The sequence below is a fragment of the Ceratotherium simum genome, chromosome 36 (genome assembly GCF_057802395.1).
Source record: "Ceratotherium simum simum isolate JZ-2026a chromosome 36, ASM5780239v1, whole genome shotgun sequence".
NCBI lineage: Eukaryota > Metazoa > Chordata > Mammalia > Perissodactyla > Rhinocerotidae > Ceratotherium > Ceratotherium simum.
In genome coordinates this window covers 16,440,936-16,461,064 of record NC_141935.1, presented here as the reverse complement: position 1 = coordinate 16,461,064, position 20,129 = coordinate 16,440,936, and the positions used below count along the sequence as shown (strand labels likewise).

The following is a 20,129-nucleotide window of genomic DNA, read 5'->3' as shown; positions in this document are numbered from 1 at the left end:
TAATTCTATCCCTAGAAATTTATCTTTTTATGATGTATCATTGTTTCTACTATTAAAATAAGAGGAATGATCTAAATAAACAACAGACTGTAGCACATCCATAAAATGGAATCCTATTTTGTCCTTACAAAAATTTAAGTGGATCAATATGTCTTGACATAGAGAGACACAACATGTTGTAATGTGAAAAAAAGAAACATACAAAGCAGTATTATGTTTCCATATTTACAGAAAACAATTTTAACTGTATGCAGATGTGAATGTATACACAGAAAAAGTCTTGTTTTATACAAATGACATTATCAAAAGTGGTTGTCTTTAGGGAGTGAAATTTTTTTTTTTAATTTTTTGTTTATTTCAGTGACATTGGTTTATAACATTGTATAAATTTCAGGTGTACATCATTATACTTCTATTTCTGCATAGATTACATCATGTTTACCACCCAAAAGGAGAAATTTACTTTATTAGCTTCTGAATTCTTTAAATTATTTTACAATAGCCGTGTAATGCTTTTGTAATTAAACAATGAAAAAAATGAAATAAACTAATACAACTCTTGAGAAAAATATGAATAATTATTAAGTTTAAGGGAAGCATTAGACTTATCTAGGCATTAAACGCTAAGAAATTTGGCCATTTAATGTAATATGGACCGTGGACGAGCTTAGTTAAAATGCTAGAATAGTGGATAGCACTTTTGCTTTGCCGAAAGAGCTTGGTTCAATTCCTAACTGTGCCACTTACGGGTGGGTAACCTTGAGCAAGCTTTTTAATCTAAAATTCAATTTCGTCTGTAAAATTTCAATAATACGTCATAGGTATGTTTGTTGGCATATCATAAAGAATCTAGAAGAAAGACTGGTAAATAATATGATCTCAATAAAAGATAATTATTATTGCATTATTACATGATGCCCATTTCTGTGGATTGCAGGAAGAAAAAAATAGGTATCAGTTTGTCAATATCTTATTCATTAATTTAAAAAATATTTATTATACATAAACTATATGTAAGTTAATATGGTATTTAAACCAAATTATATATATGACTTATTCTGTGCTCTCAAGTATAAGCTTACAAACTAATAGAACTGAAAATAGCAAAAGTAAATAAAAGTATGTGAAAAGTGAAATACTGTATGAGAAGTAAAGATCTGGAAAATTCAGAAGTAGAAGAGCTTGTTTTAGGAAATAAAGAGTAGAGAAAAAAAAGGAGTCAAAAGAAGTATTTGAATGGAACATTCTCTAGGATAGACCATATGTTGGGAAACAAAGCAAGCCTCAATAAATTTAAGAAGATTGAAACCATAACAAGCATCTTTTCAGACCATAAGGCTATGAAACTGGAAATGAACCATGAAAAAAAACTGGGAAAGTGACAAAAATGTGGAGATTAAACAACATGCTACTGAACAACCAATGGATCATTGATGAAATTAAAGGAGAAATCAAAAACTATCTGAAAACAAACGAAAATGATAACATGCCATATCAAACCATATGGGATGCAGCAAAAGCGGTCCTGAGAGGGAAACTCATAGCGATACAAGCCCACCTTAACAAACAAGAAAAAGCCCTAATAGGCAACCTTAAATTACACCTAACAGAACTAGAAAAAGAAGAACAAACAAAGCCCAAAGCCAGCAGAAGGAGAGAAATAATAAAAATCAGAGCAGAAATAAATGAAATTGAGACCAAAAAAACAGTAGAAAGGATTAATGAAACAAAGAGTTGGTTCTTCAAGAAGATAAACAAAATCGACAAACCCTTAGCCAGGCTTACTAAGAATAAAAGAGAAAAGGCTCAAGTAAATAAAATTAGAAATGAAAGAGGAGAAATTACAACGGATACCATGGAAATACAGAGGATTATAAGAGAATACTATGAGAAATTATATGCCAACAAATTGGACAATCTAGAAGAAATGGATAAATTCTTAGACTTATACAACCTCCCAAAATTGAACCAAGAAGAAATGGAGAATCTGAATAGACCAATAACAAGTAAAGAGATTGAAATAGTAATCAAAAACCTCCCAAAAAATAAAAGTACAGGACCAGATGGCTTCTCCAGTGAATTTTACCAAACATTCAAAGAAGATTTAATACCCATCCTTCTCAAACTGTTCCAAAAAATAGAGGAAGATGGAACACTTCCTAAATCATTCTACGAGGCCAACATCACCCTGATACCAAAACCAGACAAAGACAATACAAAGAAAGAAAATTACAGGCCAATATCGCTGATGAACATTGATGCAAAAATTCTCAACAAAATATTGGCAAACCGAATACAACAATACATTAAAAAGATCATACACCATGATCAAGTGGGATTTATACCAGGGACGCAGGGATGGTTCAACATCCGCAAATCAATCAACGTGATACATCACATCAACAAAACAAAGAATAAAAACCACATGATCATCTCAATAGACGCAGAGAAGGCATTTGACAAGATACAACATCCATTTATGATAAAAACTCTCAATAAAATGGGAATAGAAGGAAAGTACCTCAACATAATAAAGGTCATATATGACAAACCCACAGCCAACATCATACTCAACGGGGAAAGACTGAAAGCCATTCCTCTGAGAACAGGAACGAGGCAGGGCTGCCCACTCTCACCACTCCTGTTCAACATAGTACTGGAGGTTTTGGCCAGAGCAATTAGGCAAGAAAAAGGAATAAAAGGAATCCAAATAGGTAACGAAGAAGTGAAACTCTCACTATTTGCAGATGACATGATTGTATATATAGAAAACCCTAAAGAATCTGCTGGAAAACTATTAGAAACAATCAACAACTACAGCAAAGTTGCAGGGTACAAAATCAATCTACAAAAATCAGTTGCATTTCTATATGCTAATAATGAACTAACAGAAAGAGAGCTCAAAAAGATAATACCATTTACAATAGCATCAAAAAGAATAAAATACCTAGGAATAAATCTTACCAAGGAGGTGAAGGACCTATACAATGAGAACTACAAGACATTATTGAAAGAAATCCATGATGACATAAAGAAATGGAAAGATATCCCATGCATGTGGATTGGAAGAATAAACATAGTTAAAATGTCTATATTACCTAAAGCAATCTACAGATTCAATGCAATCCCAATCAGAATCCCAATGACATTCTTCACAGAAATAGAAAAAAGAATACTAAAATTTATATGGGGCAACAAAAGACCCCGAATAGCTAAAGAAATCCTAAAGAAAAAGAACAAAGCAGGAGGCATCACAATCCCTGACTTCAAAACATACTACAAAGCAATAGTAATCAAAACAGCATGGTACTGGTACAAAAACAGACACACAGATCAATGGAACAGAATTGAAAGCCCAGAAATAAAACCACACATACACGGACAGCTAATTTTCGACAAAGGTGCTAAGAACATGCAATGGAGAAAGGAAAGTCTCTTCAATAAATGGTGTTGGGAAAACTGGACAGCCACATGCAAAAGAATGAAAGTGGACCATGTGCTATCACCATTCACAAAAATTAACTCAAAATGGATCAAAGACCTGAAGGTGAGACCTGAAACTATAAAACTCATAGAAGAAAATATAGGCAACACACTATTTGACATTGGTTTTAAAGGAATCTTTTTGGATGACATGCCTACCCAGACTAGGGAAACTAAAGAAAAAATAAACAAGTGGGACTTTATCAGATTAAAGAGCTTTTATAAGACAAATGAAACCAGAATCAGGATGAACAGACAACCAACCAGCTGGGAGAGAATATTTGCAAAACATACATCTGACAAGGGGTTGATCTCCATAATATATAAAGAACTCACACAATTGAACAACAAAAAAACAAACAACCCGATCAAAAAATGGGCAGAGGAAATGAACAGACACTTCTCCAAGGAAGATATACAGATGGCCAATAGGCACATGAAAAGATGCTCAACATCACTAATCATCAGGGAAATGCAAATCAAAACAACACTAAGATACCACCTCACGCCTCTTAGAACGGCTATAATCACCAAGACAAAAAACAACAAATGTTGGAGAGGATGTGGAGAAACAGGAACCCTCATACACAGCTGGTGGGAATGCAAATTGGTGCAGCCTCTATGGAAAATGGTATGGAGATTCCTCAAAGAATTAAAAATAGAGATGCCCTATCTTCCAGCCATCCCACTACTGGGAATGTATCAACGCACCTGAAATCAACAATCCAAAGAGGCTTATGCACCCCTGTGTTCATTGCAGCATTATTCACCATAGCCAAGAAGTGGAAGCAACCTAAGTGTCCCTCGACTGACGATTGGATTAAGAAAATGTGGTATATATATACAATGGAATACTACTCAGCCATAAAAAAAGACAAAATCGTCCCATTTGCAACAACATGGATGGGCCTGGAGCGTATTATGTTAAGTGAAATAAGCCAGAAAGAGAAAGACAAACACTGTATGATCTCACTCATATGTGGAATATAAACCAACACATGGACAGAGAAAACTGGACTGTGGTTACCAGGGGCAGTGGGGGTGGGGGGTGGGCACAAGGGGTGAAGGGATTCATATATATGGTGATGGACAAACAAAAATGTACAACCCAAAATTTCACAATGTTAGAAACCATTAAAACATCAATAAAAAACATAAAATAAAAAAAAATAAAAAAAAACAAAGAAGTATTTGAGTAGGTTCTCAGAGGACGAGCAGCTCTCTTGGTCTGCATATCTAAAACATCTTAATGTCTGTGCTAGGACATTCTTCAGGTATCTCAAATTCAACATATTTAACCTAACCAAGCTCACGCATCCTCTACACATGCCCACTCTCTATTCTTCTCTCTTAGAATAACTCTCCTGTCTGCAATCCTTTTTTCATAAACGGCAACATTATCCACCCAATTGCTCACATCAGGAACTGCGAGGCCCGTTAGTTCTCAACATTAATTCAGATCTTCATCTTTTTAAGCTTAGTTACTTGCAAAAGTCTTGTTTCCCAGACACTAGTCTTCTTCCACTCTATTCCATCCTCTAATCCTATTGTTTGAATAGTCTTTCTAAAACATAAATCTGATCACGTCACTTTTTTCTTAAAACTTTTTCATGTCAACCCCACAAAACATCCCAAGTCTTCTGGATGAGGACTACAGGCCTTAGAATGTCCAAGTCCTTCCAGATTTGGCTCAGATTTAATCTCCCATGTCTTCTTTTACAACTTCCATCCTATGATAAAACCATTGTACTCTTATAGTTCCCAGAATAGGCCATGTGCTCTCCTGCCCTCAGACCATCATACAGCTACTCCTCCTTCTTGCAATGATTTTTTCAACTATAACTTCCAACAAGATTTATCTTTATAGTACTCTGAAACTTCTTCTACATATTAATTATAACATTTACCTTCTTGAGAGCTGGGCTCACATTTTATTCATATCTGTATCCCAATACATAGTAAAGTGTCTGATACATAAGAGGAGCTAAACAAATGTTTGTCGAAGGCAGGAAGGGAGGGAAGAGGGATAGAAGGAAAAGAAAAAGGAAGTAAGGAAGGGAAAAAGGAAGGAAGGGAGGAAAAAATGAAGGAAGGAAAGAGAAAAGGAAAGAAGGAAGAGAGGAATATACGTTAAGTAACAGTTAAAGTGAAGGCAGAAGGCAAGGTTCTTAACTAGTTTTCAGAATTTTGTGCATAATATTAAGGGATATTGGACTCCCTAAATATCATTGTGGCCCTGAAACCACATATCCCCTTTTAAACCACAATCTCTGGTTCAAAAGGATTTATAGTGAAAGATGTTAAACAAGAAAGAAAACAATTATAATAATAAGAAAATAATTATAAGAGACAAGTATTTTGCAGTGCCATGGAAGTTAATGGAAAGGCATCAGGAAGGGTGCGCGATTCAGCACTGTCAAATGCCATGAAAAAGTCATGAAAACAAGGCCACTGTTCCAAGGGATTGCAGGGTTAGAGGGAATCTTTCACTTTTCTTTTAAAATCTTATCCTAGCCAATAGTAAGATGTGCAAGTGATGGATATAAATGTCACTTATGGCAAAAATAGAAAGGATACAGCCACATGATGTCCAGTAGAACAGGCAGTTCAAAGAAGATAGAGTATGAAGAAGATAAGGAAAGAATAATTTAATTCAATAAAGCTGATGTGAAGTGAAATTCATGATAATGGGATAAAATGGTTTCTTAAGGTTATTTAACCCTTTTTTACCATTAACTTTTAATATAATTATAGTAGATGTTTTCCACTTTTTTTTTCCTGAGGAAGATTAGCCCTGAGCTAACACCTGTGCCAATCTTCCTCTGCTTTATACGTGGGTCGCTGCTCATGAGTGGTGTAGGTCCGAGGCCTGAATCCAAACCCGCGAACAGAGACCGCCAAAGCTGGATGTGCCAAACTTCACCACCACACCACAGGGCCAACCCCAATGTTTTCCATCTTTTTAGAAAAGGCAAATTGTTTCCAACATTTGTCACTCCTTCTCTACCAACAATCACCAACCAACTACCTTTGCAAAGTAGAGAGAAAAAATATGAATAAGGTATGCAGATACACCTAATACTTCTTTTGAACTAATGTGTTAGTTTGCACTTACCCTTTACTTATACTTGTCATTAGAAATGCAGAAGATAAGCAATCAAATGATCTGTTTTGAGTTTATGTTTTTTAAACTTTCTTCTAATAATAATGCTAACATATAATACATAGTCAAGAGGAAGGCTAATCTCTTTTTGGAGTTATGAACAATAATGTATAGAAATACAAGCATACATATTATACTAATAAGAACTATACATTAAATTAAATTAAAGGGAAACATTTTTTAAAACAACTAGTAGTTAACTTACTGCTAAGTTTTAACTTATGTGCTAAAATTTGACTTCTATACACATTTTTCCGTTGCCCTTTTTTTAATTGCTTAAAAATGAAATTTACAGACACTTGGGTTACCACTGGGATGCTGAATACTCATACAATATGTCATGAACTGCTAGATATTTTATGTTTAAAATGAAAAATGTGGGTAACACTTTATTTTAATGGTATATTAATTAGTTCCAAATTACAATGAAAATCCTATAGCAGTGAATAAAATATGACATCCACATGAATTTGAAATAAATTTATTATGATCAGTATTATCACAATGAATAGTAAATGAATTAATAATGATGAAAGACCAAAAGTATTACCAGGAATGTAATAAAATATTGAGAAAAAGCTGGGAGTTTCCAGTCACTTCATCATCAACTAGAAATAAGAACTATAACCCTGGATAACACTATATTCATGTGTATCATTAGTGGCCAGAAATTAACTGACAATAAATAGAAAATGAAAAAATGTGTGGTTCAATATCTTTCCAGTAATATGCAAAAAATATGCATTTTACACATCAACAAGGTCTTAGTCTGACCCTAGCTACTGAATAAATATTAGATTAAAAACCCAATACTCTTTCCTTCTCATTTTCATATAACTTGTAACTATTTTAGACACAAGGAATAAAAATTCCAACACTAGCAGCCCTATGTTATAAGAAACATTGATGTACAAAATGATTATTTTTTTGCATATCATTTCACTATTAGGTCTTAAGGATTTCAAGCTCCTTAAAGGCAGGAACTATGCTTAATCTATACTTTATGTTCTGATTACCAACCATATGCCTAATAAGAGGCCAGTAACTACTTGATGACGAGAAATAGGACTACATTTTAGAAGGTAGAAGCCATGTTTCATTTTCCATTAACAATTCTCATTATTATCATTATTTTACAACTCAATGAATAACGGCTTGCAAATACATAAGTATTAGATCAAAAAGTGGAGTTATAGTTTGTCATGCAGATTAATATTATTGGTACATTTTTTAAATGTTTTATATTTACTTTTCTTCCTCTTCCTTCTCACTTCTCCTCACTTCATTTCCTGAACAATTAAGTCCTAAAGAAACTGGCAGTGGACAAGGAAAGTAGGGATCTGTGCTGGAGGGGGCTTGGGAGGAGGCAGCTACAGCGTCTCAGCATGGGGTACCAGAGCCTGTGTGGGGTAAGCCGGGCATCCATGTGAGGGGGCAGCGTGGGGTAGGATGTCACAGTCTGAGTAAGGAGAGTGTCCCCGTGGAGAGAAGGCCTGGCTTTAGGGTGTCAAGAAAAGTTGAGGAATGGGTCCACATGGGAGTTTGCTTACATACAGAGAGATTAATCAAATAAGTGAATATGTTAGGAATAATGGGAGCCAGGTTTCTCACTGTTAGAAAAGGAAAGAGAGAAAACTAGAATGAACTTGCAGGGGTCAAATGACGTGCATTTTGATGCTATTCTGTTTTTGTAGTTTCAAATAACAATTGCTCATTGCTATTATACAAAAAGACAATTGATTTTTGTATATTGTATCCTGCAACCTTGCTAAATTCATTTATTTTTGAAATCTTTTTTTTGTAGGTGGTTTAGAGTTTTCTATGCATACAATCATGTTATCAGTGAATAAAGACAATTTTACTTCTGACTTTGTCATTTTTCTGCCTTATAATTATTTATCTTGTAACATTTAAAACCAGTAAGGAAAATGTGGACTGTTCGATAAATGGTGTTGAGACAATTTTATTTCTATAGAAAAAGTTAAGTTCCTATCTCATACAATATATGATCATAAATACAATTGCATAAAAAGTGAAGGAAAGATGTAACAAAACTTTAAAAATATTATTAGTAAATATGGAGAATTTTCTTATAATCATGGGTTGGGAAAGACCGTTCCAAGAAAGGCTAAAACCCCCAATGCTGGAGGAAGAGATTGACTAATTTGACTACATACAACTTAAAAAGTGAAAGGTAGTATAGTACCAGTAAAGAGACTATTCACGTAGACTGGAAGAGTGGCGAGGAAATTGATGTTAGAAGCTAGATAAAGAAGGGTCTTCATTATGTAGTAGTGAGACAATTAGCAAGACTGTTGCCTGTAATTACTTGAAAGATCAAAAATCTACTAATGAATTTTTGGATTTGCACAAGGAGATGTCTCAAAAGAATTCTGAAAGTGCCATTTGGATTCTCTTAACTGCACAGAATAAGAGTACCCCACAACTCTCAGTAGCATAATGTTCATCTAAGTTTAACTATAAATACTACAAGTATAATTGCTCATCATTGTGTCTATTACTTTTTTTGTTATTCTTCCTGTCTTGAGATCTTTGTCTCAATTTAATTTTCGTTGGATTACAGAGAGAACTTTGTTGAGTCCATTTCCTCAGAAAGGGTACATGGATGACATAATTCTGAGTATTTATATGTCTGAAAATGTCTTTCTTTCATCAAAAAATGAGTAAGATCTTTGCTGGGTTTAGGAGTTTTAGATGTTGCCTTAAACAATCAATAATTATCGTCCTTTTACCTTCTAGGTCCCCGTGTTACATATAAGTCATCCAATGATGGTCTCTTGGAAAATAAGATTTTTTTTTTTTTTCTGTTTAGAGTAGAAGCTTATCAAATTTTTTCTGTATCCTTTGAATTTTGCCAGATAATATCGAAGAAGTATGTCCTGAAAATAAAAATCCTGTCTAGGACTCAGAGAGTTATTTTCACTTAAAGCCATACTCTTTCTTCAGTTTAGGAAAGTTTTCTTTTAGTATTTCTTTATTATTAATCTATCTCCTTCCCACTCCTACTCCAAATTCTGCAGTGACTATTATTCACATACTAAGTCCCTAGATATGTCCTCCATGTTGTTATGCTAAAACATTTACATTTCAGTAGCAACTATTCTATTTTTTAATTCATTATTACGTTTTTAAATTGAAAACATATATTTTTTAATTTAGTTCCCGTAACTTTTTTCCTCTAATTTTATTTCTTTAAGAGTTCTCATTACATTTTTATTGAAGTTTACGTCTGTGTCTTCCATTAGTTCTAACTCCACAGTAGCCACCAGTTCTGGTTTCTTGGCTTAATATCCTTCCTCCAAACTAATGTTCCCTTGAATGGCTTGTGAATTTTCTCTGCTTATTTATGTTGATAGATATTCAATTGCTTGATATCTAGGCAGGGGTGTCTGCCTAGGTCACGTGGGCAGTAACGGACCAACAAGCAATAAAAGTTACTGTCAAAATGTTTTTCCCTTCAATGAGCCAGCAGTGAACATGCTGGCAAACTGTCTCTTTTGGGGCATGAGGCATAGGTACTCCTTAGACCAATCCTAGGTCAGGCTTCCAGTGCCTCCACGGTCAAAGAAAAGAAGCCACTCACTCTCCGAAGTGATTCTTCAAGCTTTTGGTAGCAGATTTTGGAGACACGCTTAGTCAGCAGGAGGTCCCACCTGTATCTGCGACATCTGTGGCTTCTACCAAAGGCGAGCTTCTTTCCAAACAGCTGAGTTCTTGGTCCTTATTGCTGTGGTTCCCTTATTTTGACCACTGAGTTGTCCAAGCACAGATATTCAAGGAAGAAAACAACAAGAGCTGCAGGCTTAGACTGTCATCTCTCCCTCTTCCTATTGAATTTTTGTTTTCCAGAAATTCTTCAAAATTACTGGCCCATTAAATTGTATGCTTTTTAGCTTCCTACCAATTTTGCATATTTATTCTTTAAAAATTTTTTTTACACTTAATTATATTTTGAATGGGATGCAAGGGGAGCTATACCTAAGTGCTTAGTCTGCCTTCTTGATCCAATTCCTCATCTAGTTATTGCTGATGCCAAGGAGAGTTACTAACTTTTCTAAATTTACTTTTACTCTGACACTTTATCAAACTCATTTTATTTCTAAGAGTATTTTAGCAGATTATCTTGCATTTTCTCAGCTTTATAATTTCATAATCTGTAACTAACAACTTTACTTCCTCCTTTCCAAATACTTACTAATAACTTTTTCTTTTATTATAGTATTGGCTACAATCTCCAGAAAAAGGTTCAAAAGAGTGGGATCAATGTGCATTTTTTTAATTTTTCATTTTTTTTTTTTTTATTATTTTTTGCTGAGGAAGAGTCACCTTGAGCTAACATCTGTGGGCAATCTTCCTCTATTTTGTATGTGAGCCACTGCAATAACATGGCCACTGATGAGTGGTGTAGGTCCACACCAGAGAACTGAACCCGGGCTGCCAAAGTGGAGCATGCTAAACTTAACCACTAGGCCACTGGGGCTGGCCCTTAATGTGCATTTTTGTCTTGCTTTTGAATTAAATGGAACCATCTATATTGTATTTCACCAATACATATGATGTTGACTACTGGTTTCAGAAACATATTCCTTATTATTAAACACATTTCCTTTTATTTCTCATTATAACATTTTTTAAAATACTTAAGAATTTTTATCTGAGTGGTTACAGAAGTATATACATAAAAATTATTGCGCTGTACACTTACAATTTATGCACTTCATTAAATGTATATATCAATTAAAATTTTTAAAATTTTATAAAGAAAAGAAAAACACTCAGAAATAGATATTAAATTTATCAACTGCCTTTTTAGCATCCACTGAGTTGATCATAGGCATTTTATCCTTTGTCATCTTGTGGTGATTTCCTACTATAATTGTGAATTTATTGGGTGCTAAATAATGTGCCAATCATTTAATCTTCTTAGTTAACATGTGCATAGGCATTATTGCCTCTTTTACAGATGAGAAAACTGATATTTAAAGTGTTTAAGTAAGGTAACAGTATAAATTTAAGAGCTTAAATTTAAGAATAAAATAACACAGATTTAGGATTTGAACTGTTCTACTCTGGCAAAAATCATCCTTGTATACTTCTTAGAAGTCTTGCTAAATTTTATTAGTCAGAACTGAGTACAGCTGTGAGTAACAGAAAACTCAGCAATTAATCAGAATCAGCAGAAGAGACTCACATCTATCCAACTAAGCTGTTATTTGCTTAGGTTATTAGGACTTTAATGATTGTCCAAATTCAAGGACATGAAACCAAGTAATTAGACTAAGAATGCAATCAGGAACTGTTGACTATATTTGAGTTAGAAACAAATTGATTAAGTTTATGATAATAATGGATTCCCAAATCAGGACCACTTAAGGAACATTATACTTTAGGTTGACACAAGGTAATGAGCACAGGTAAGTCACTAGTCTTGTACTAGAGAGTACCTACTGTACCAGGTGTTTTCCTTTCTCAACCTGACATTAGAAAGGCAGGTTGGACCTTACATATTTGATGTAGTTACTTCCATCCAGAGACTGGATGATTTAAAGTCCCTTTACCCCAAGCGTAAGCTTTGGACTGAGATGGATCAAACTTCACCAGATCTTTGATCTTTTTGATCTTTGGCAAGTAATTTACACTTTCTAAATCTCATTCTCCTCAGTTGTAAAGTAGGAATAATAAAAATCACCTCATAAGATTATTGTGAATATCACAATAATGTTTGTGAAAGCATTTCACAGAGTTCTCGCACACAGCAGATATTCAAAAACACTTATTTCTCTTTCTGCTCCCTCCTCTCTATCCCCATGCACTCCTCAGGCCCCACTTTAGACAGTGAGCGATCTGGAAATCTGACAGTCAGAGACTTGGCCTCTATCAAGTCTCTACAGAACTTCTATCCCTCTTCCTGAGCAACCGCTTTCTCAAAATTCCTCTACATATATCTTCCCCTTCAGCTAAATCAATTAAAAGAGATGTTACCTCTTTTATCATCTCTTTTATCATCACAAACTTCCTTAGTTTTGATTTTTTAAACTAAAAATGTGCTGCTTGGAAAGAGAAACATATAGAATGATACGACTAACCGCTATGAGATAAAGGATGTTTGATATCACTACTACAACAAGTAGACTTTACGAGTGAAACATTTTGCACATTAAAAAAGACCAATATATAGTCAATAACGAAAAGACAGCCTTACATATGTATAAGCTAAATAACATAGCATCCAAAGACACCACTACAGAAACTGGTAGAAGGGGGACATTTTAACTCATTCCTATTACCTTCTGACAGATTAACTGGAGAAAATTTAAATAAGGATATGGTGAAAATGAACAATACGACTAATTAACACATATCAAACTCTTCTTTCCACAAATAGGATAGTGTAAGTGACCAATAAGTCACAAAGAAAATCTCAATAATTCAGAAGAATAGAAATGACACTAGGAGGTGCTGGCCCAGTGGCATAGCAGTTAAGTTCACATGCTCCGCTTTGGTGGCCTGGGGTTCGCAGGTTCAGATCCCAGGCTCGGACCAATGCACCGCTTGTCAAGCCATGCTGTGGCGGCGTCCCATATAAAGCAGAGGAAGATGGGCACGGATGTTAGCCCAGGGCCAATCTTCCTCAGCAAAAAGAGGAGGATTGGCAACAGACGTTAGCTTAGGGCTCATCTTCCTCAACAACAACAAAAGAAGAAGAAGAAGAAGAAGAAGAAATGAAACTAGGAATTAATAGTGAAAGTTGTTTATTTGGTTTTCTTTTAAAGGTCAATACTCTGTCAAATAACAACTGAGTACTACCATTTTCCACTCTGTAACATCCTAGTACAACATTCAGCCTCTCTAATGGGTAGATCAAAACATGAACATCTACAGACATTGCCTGTGTAAGCAACTTTCCAGAGGATTTGGGTTGGTCAGGTAATGCACAGTCACCCCATGCTCCCTAGCTCTCTCATCGCATCAGCTCTTCCCATATTTGCTTCTTACTTCTTGGGGAACTCTCCAAATCCTTCCTCTTTGCTAGGCAGAGGAGCTTCTCTCTTTCTCAGTGAAATTCCAGGCCCTGGAGCACTCAGGTGCTAATCTAAGCATTTAGTAATTATATATTTCCCCAACAGTCACCTTTCAATTTCAGAGGCGTTCTGGTGCCAGCTGTTAGGTAGAAACACTTTTGTCTCTGCCTTGTTACCAACATAGAAGGAAGACATTAAAACAAACCAAGGAGAATTAAAATTGTTTCCTCCAACTCTGTTCCCTGCATGTTAATGGATTTGGAACAGTATGCTCAGGCCAGTTGGATTTCTGGATTTTGGTGCTTGCTGCCACTTAATTCATCAGGCCAGAGTAGTTGGAAGAAAATCTTGTCTAGTGTGGCGGTGAAGAGCATAGGTCTTAGAGTTGGATCACTTGGCTTTGCGACTTAGTGGTTGTGTGACCATCCACAAATTACCGGATCTATCTGAATCTTATTCTCCTTGACTCATGTAAAAAGGGAATAAATATATAACTTGTAAGGATGATGAAGAATTAAATAATAGGCCAATACACAGTTCCTTTTCTACAAAGTCTCCCTTTTTATGCAAAATGCGGCCTCTCAGGAACTCTAGTGAGAAATACAGATTCTCTGGCCATAACTGAGAGCCATTGAATCAGAATCTGCATTATAACAAGATCCTCAGACGATTCTAACACACACTGATGTTTGCACAGAACTGATCTAGTCAATAACAGACGGGAAATGACAATAATTTTTTAAGGAAATTGCCTGTTTACTTTTTTCATATATTAATATTTTATACGGTTTTTGTCCCCAAGGCTATCAGTACCCTGCTTTATTTTTTAACTAGGCAAACTTTGGAATTTTGATTCCTTCGTGATCTTCAGAGACTTCCCTTCATACTGAAAATATTAATAATAATAGTAACAATAATAATAAATGAAACGGAAGGAATGCCAGCCTATTCTCATCAAGGCCTTTGCATAGTTCTAGTCTTTTCTCCAAGCAACCTCCAATTTTGGGGAATTGTACCCATTGTCAAAAGCCAGGCGATGGGGACAAAGATTGACACTGAAATCTGTAGGAAAAATGTCTATTTGCGGTTGTGTGGCGCTTCACTAGGCTTTTCTAGAACACTGTTCTCGAGCTCTAAACATAAAGATTAATACAGTAACTTGTAATATTGTGAAAACCAAATGAGATTTCATATGAGAAAGTTCCTAGTGTAATGCTCAGCATACAATCTACGCTCAAGAAATGTTAGTTTTCCTTCCTGTTCATCCTTACTCTACTCTAATTATTTTTTAAATGTCTATATTCTATATTAGGCTGTGAACATCAGGAGGGATCGAGCTTCTTTCTTTTATATATGTATGTCATAAATACAGGACCTGCCACATCCTCTAAATGAATGTTAAATAAATAGATATTTTTTCTCTTAGCTATTTTTAGTACATTTACTTCAACCACAATTAATGATTGATTGAAAGTTTCATTTACGGAATTATTAGACAAATAATTATTGTGCAGTTATTTTGTGTCAGGAACTATGATGGACACTGGAGACCAAAATAATGATGAGCAAAAAAAACACATTCTCCACTGTTAGTTTAAGAGGGATGATAGATATTATCTCACAATAGAACGTAAAATTGAATTGTGATAAGTGGCGTAAGAGACGTACATGGTGCTACAGGAAAGTAGTAGGTGAGATAAATGTTAGAATAAGAACAGCTCAGCAAGATCCTGTCTTATTGACATATTTTCCATTGGTCTGCCATGTCACCATATTCTATCATAGTCTAATTCACTTATATGGAGTTTCTCTTAAGTTGGAAAATCTCCTGGGCCATTGCTTCCAGAAGGCCATTGTTAAAATGAACGTCTTTCTGAGAGAGAAGTCTGGGTGTAGAGAGATGGATAAGGCTGCTAGTGTCTTCCTTAGCCCTCTTCTAACAGTTAATATGTTGATACTGATTATCTTGTCAGAATGGTTTAGATACTGTCACTTTGGGAAGATAAATGAGTCACAGAACAGTTGAGTTCAATGACATTCGTGAAATAATGGAGGCTCAAATCCTCAGGTGGATGGGGGACACACTGAGCTCACCCAGCTAGGGATCATGGGTGACCTCAGTCAGGCTATTAAACCGTCGACTGGGTGAACATAGGTTTGTCAAATCGCGGAGGGATGATGTCAAGGAAAAATGCTTCATTTTACAATTTTATCTATATTGGGCTTTTACTTAAATCATCTCAAGCTGATATCTATGGGCCCCCTCTATCTATAATGCCCCTGTATGTTAACTTACTTTTAAATTTGTGATTATGTTTGCAGCCCAGAAATTAAGGGGAGAAGTGGGTGGTGCTCCCTGAATTAGGGAATTTGTTAATAGGAAACTCCTGTTGAGGAACAACGGGATAGGATGAAGCCAGCCCTTTGCGCGATGTTCACGTTGATGACTTACCTGTTCCTGAAGTAGTACTGATGTTCCAGAATCGTGGACCGCGCCTGCAGCCGGGCTAGCGTGGCCATAGCCTCGGCGCGTCTGGTCTACCACTGGTGTTGCTATCCGTCTCCATGGCAACCGGGCTAAACCATAAAGCCAGTCCCGGGGGGATCCAACTTTTCATTTACTCCATTTTTTCCCATCCTATTTCAGTTTCCGGAATACTAGAAAAAAAATGAGAAATTTTGCTTATGCAAAAGTTTAAATCATTTGCCTCTATCTCTTCTAGGCGTACAAAGAGGAGATTATAGGAGAAAAAAGCAGTGGGGGGGAGGAGAACTAATGGTTGCTCCGAGCATCCGGCTTCCGCCTCGCGTCTGCGTCCGGAAGCTCAGCTCAAAATGCTGAACTGCTCCTGCGAAGTCGCTGGTGCTGTGCTCGCTGGGGTCTGTTCTCGGGCCTGAGCCTCGAGGCCAGGCTCCCGGGTGTCGTTAATGTTCGGGGCCGCCGGGCGCCAACGGATCGGAGCTCCAGCCGCCGGGAACAGCTGGTGAGGCTGGCGGCCCTGGGGATGGGAGATCAGCAACGGTGTGATGGCCGGAGGCCGCTGGACCTGGCCTGGAAGGGCGGGGGAGGGTGTTGTGATGGATGATCTCAAGACATTTAGGCCTTGCTCTCACTCGTACCAGGATGGACGCAATTTGAGGAAGGTGTTGAGGTGTGTGCCAAAGATTAGTCAAGGAATCCCGTCGATGCGTGCTGATTGCTTGGGAGTGAAGCTTTCTGCACTCCAGGAGCAATTCAGTTATTTCTCGTTGATTGTTGACAAGCCTAGGGGCAGAATAATTTGTCTTAATCCAGACCTTATTCCCTCACTTCCCTTTTAAAATTGACTAGATTATACCAGGTGTCTTGGAAGATCAAATCCCAGAAATCTGGATCTGGAAGTTTAGTCGTGGAAGAGACCTCACCTTCCAACCTCCCTATTTGGGGGTAAAAGTAACCTACCTGTTTCTGCCCTTCGATCGTTTCCTTCCAGTTTAAATGAGATGTGGATGGGTGTTCCTTAAGATTACATAAATGCCAGGATTCAGTTTGGGGTTTGACTACATTTATAGTACCATATCACCAATGCCAGTTTAGAATAATATATTGCTTTGACTTTTCAAAGTTCTTTCACAAATTAGTACACTTTATCCTTATGACAGCCCTGTGATAGGAGATTATCAGGGGCACAGGATGTGACTTGTCCTGTTCGGGGCCGAACATGCACATTTTAGTCCTAGAATGAGAGGCTGGTTTTTGGAGTTCTAGTTGAAAATTCTGTAATGCCTGTCCTATTTTTCTCTCAAGCCCTTTTCCTCCAAGCATACACAAGACAAGCAGTGAAACAAACAGGCACATTTTCCACTGACAATCCTCAAACATAAAGTGTTGAACAACAGGTGAAATGAGGCTAAAAAATGTGTGTCCATTCCTAGATTCTGCAGTGAATGAGAACATGGGGAATTCCAGTAGTCTGTGATCTTAAAGAATTTATTTTGCATCCTATCACTGAAAACTTAAAGGAAATATCTTGCCTAAAATGTTTTGAATGGGATCAGATCATTTGCTGTAGTCCATTTTGCAATGAATGTATACTGGGTATGCTCCTTTTCAATTCTCACATTTTCCAATGAGAAAAGCAGGAAGCACTTTTTTTAAATGAGGTGTTTTTTTAAATGGTGATATAATTAGCATAAAATAAAACACATAGTTCTTAAGTGATTAGTATTTTTAGTTCTGGCAATTGTGTATACTGTGTAACCACCACACAAAACAAGATATAGGACATTTCCATCACTCCAGAGTTCCCTCTCCAGAGTACCTTTCCTAAAGTTTCCCCATTCGATATCTTGTTAAGGAACAAATGTGCTATGTAGGTTGATGTACCCTTGCTGTGGTGATGCTGATTTGTAGGATGGGTAACTAATTAAAAAATATGATTCTTTCAACTCATTCCTCTGCCTTCCACCTTCTACCCCAGTCATGGTCAGGTACCTCTTTATAATACAGAGAAACCCTCCTTCAGTTATCTTTTAAAGATTCTTTCCGGTTTTCACTTGTTGGCATACAACTCATCCTTTCTTATGGCACCAGAGTATAACATAGTGCCTAGCTCTTAATCAGTGTTTTTGAGTGAAATTCTTAAAATCGTACCTAATTTGGCAGAATGAGTGTGTTCCAGAAAACTGGGTCCTTTATTTTCTAGTTTTGTCTGCACAACCATCTTGTTCAGATTTTCTTAGTGGAATGTTCTTTTTCATTCATTGATCAGACATTTACTCTACTATGCACGTTTGTTTTATCCCAGTGATGAAATCCCAGTGCCACTGGGGATGTTACTACTAACTAGTTACTTGGTGCCAGGATTTCCATAATATATCATCTCATGTCAATCTTTTGAGGTAGGTGCTATCATTTTTTGCATTTTAGAGATGGTAAGACGGGAGCAAATATAGTTTAAATAACTTGCCCAAGTGTCGTATTTGCAGTATGATTCCAGTATATCTAAAAAAATTCTTAACCACCCGGTATACTGCCTATATATCTCAAGGAATATATAAACTGGAAAGTATGTGCCCAGATTTGTTAACCAACTCAGAATTCCTTAACTCCCATCTTGACTTCAACTTTTTCTCTGATGTCGAGGTTAGTTTTTCAATTTTTAGACACCAAATGGGTAAAAGTAGATGATTTATATCTTTCTTAACAATTTGTTGAAAAGGAGAAGTGATATTTTATCTTATAATTAAGAAGCCTAGAGAATAAAAGTTTTATATGATTAAATAATAAAGATCTTATGATTTTTATGTGTGTCAGGAAATGAATATATATTTTGTGCAACTTAATCTTATAAGTGGTTCATATTTTTATAAAATCATTATAGCTGAAAATGTCTTATCTTCTCTTCCTGCCTCATCACTCACATACAATTTTGAAATTAGGGTCCAAAAAGTATCTATTTGGATATTTATAGTGTTAACCTGCCTTTTAAAATTTGACTCATTTAATGGACAAATTGCATTTAGAATTTAGATACACTTTTATTACTTTTTACTTTATTAGTGATTTATATTTAAAGTCAATTTCTGGGGGTTTTGGGGAAAGATTTTAAAGGTTGAACTCAGCAAATTTTAAAAATTAAGTTCTTGATAATGAAAATATTGCATTATTATTGATATATTGAGCTATAGTATTGATTTATTTAACTTTAATAATGGCTTTGCTTAAACAAAAAGCCATAAAAAATAAACTGTATTGATTCTGGACCTTTTTTTCTTTAGTTTCATTTTTCTATTTGGCATTTTGATTTTCTTTAGATCTGAAAGACTGCATAGTAAAAAATGTGCATTTTTTTTAATAAATTTTTTTTTGTCTTGAACTCAATTTCATACTGTTAGGTTTGTTTGAGTCCGGTTTCTGTTTCAACAATCAGCAGGCAAAGCAATGGCCAGTATGATTTGGCCAAATAACTCATTAATCTAGGTATAGCTTCTTAGCATCCTTATTTAAGGCAAACTGGAAACCTTTAAATCATCTTTGATAATTTGCCCTGTACTGCCACATTTACTTAACTAAAATGTGAGAGTATCTGGCTTGTTACTGTGGCAGAAAGTTTGGAATCTGGATTGTCTAAATTTTTAGTCAAGTCATATTTTTCCTTTGTTATTTGTTCCTTCATTTAGTCATTTATTGGCTTGTTCATCCAACAGATTTATTTTTTTTACATCTGTTATGTGTCAAGTATTATGCTAGGTACTTGTAATTAATATTCAGTTGTCTTCTTTCTCATTCCTATTCTAGGAATTCAGAATATGTGATATAGTCAATAAATATTGAGCAGTTACCGTGTATGAGCAATGAATGAGCCTCATTTCCTACATTTTAGAAGCTCACCTAGATGTGCTTTAATATATGTGTTGACAAGAAATGGAATGAATTATTTTTGTTTTAATTATTATTT

General features: G+C 35.7%; 2 protein-coding genes across 4 annotated transcripts in view; one reads left to right on the top strand and one right to left on the bottom strand.

Annotated features, from left to right (window-relative positions):
- SPATA17 (spermatogenesis associated 17) overlaps positions 1 to 16,209 on the bottom strand; it is a 203,877-nt gene extending 187,668 nt beyond the window's left edge. The window contains exon 1 of the mRNA XM_004439661.3: positions 16,142 to 16,209. Within this exon, the coding sequence (XP_004439718.3) occupies positions 16,142 to 16,209 (68 nt within the window). The remainder of the gene's footprint in view (positions 1 to 16,141) is intronic.
- Positions 16,210 to 16,519: 310 nt separating this feature from the next.
- Positions 16,520 to 20,129, top strand: part of GPATCH2 (G-patch domain containing 2) — a 181,195-nt gene continuing 177,585 nt past the window's right edge. For all 3 annotated transcript variants that reach the window (XM_004439660.2, XM_087424361.1, XM_014794726.2), the window contains exon 1: positions 16,520 to 16,673. In XM_004439660.2, coding sequence (XP_004439717.1) covers positions 16,618 to 16,673 — 56 coding nt within the window. In that variant the 5' untranslated portion in view covers positions 16,520 to 16,617. The remainder of the gene's footprint in view (positions 16,674 to 20,129) is intronic.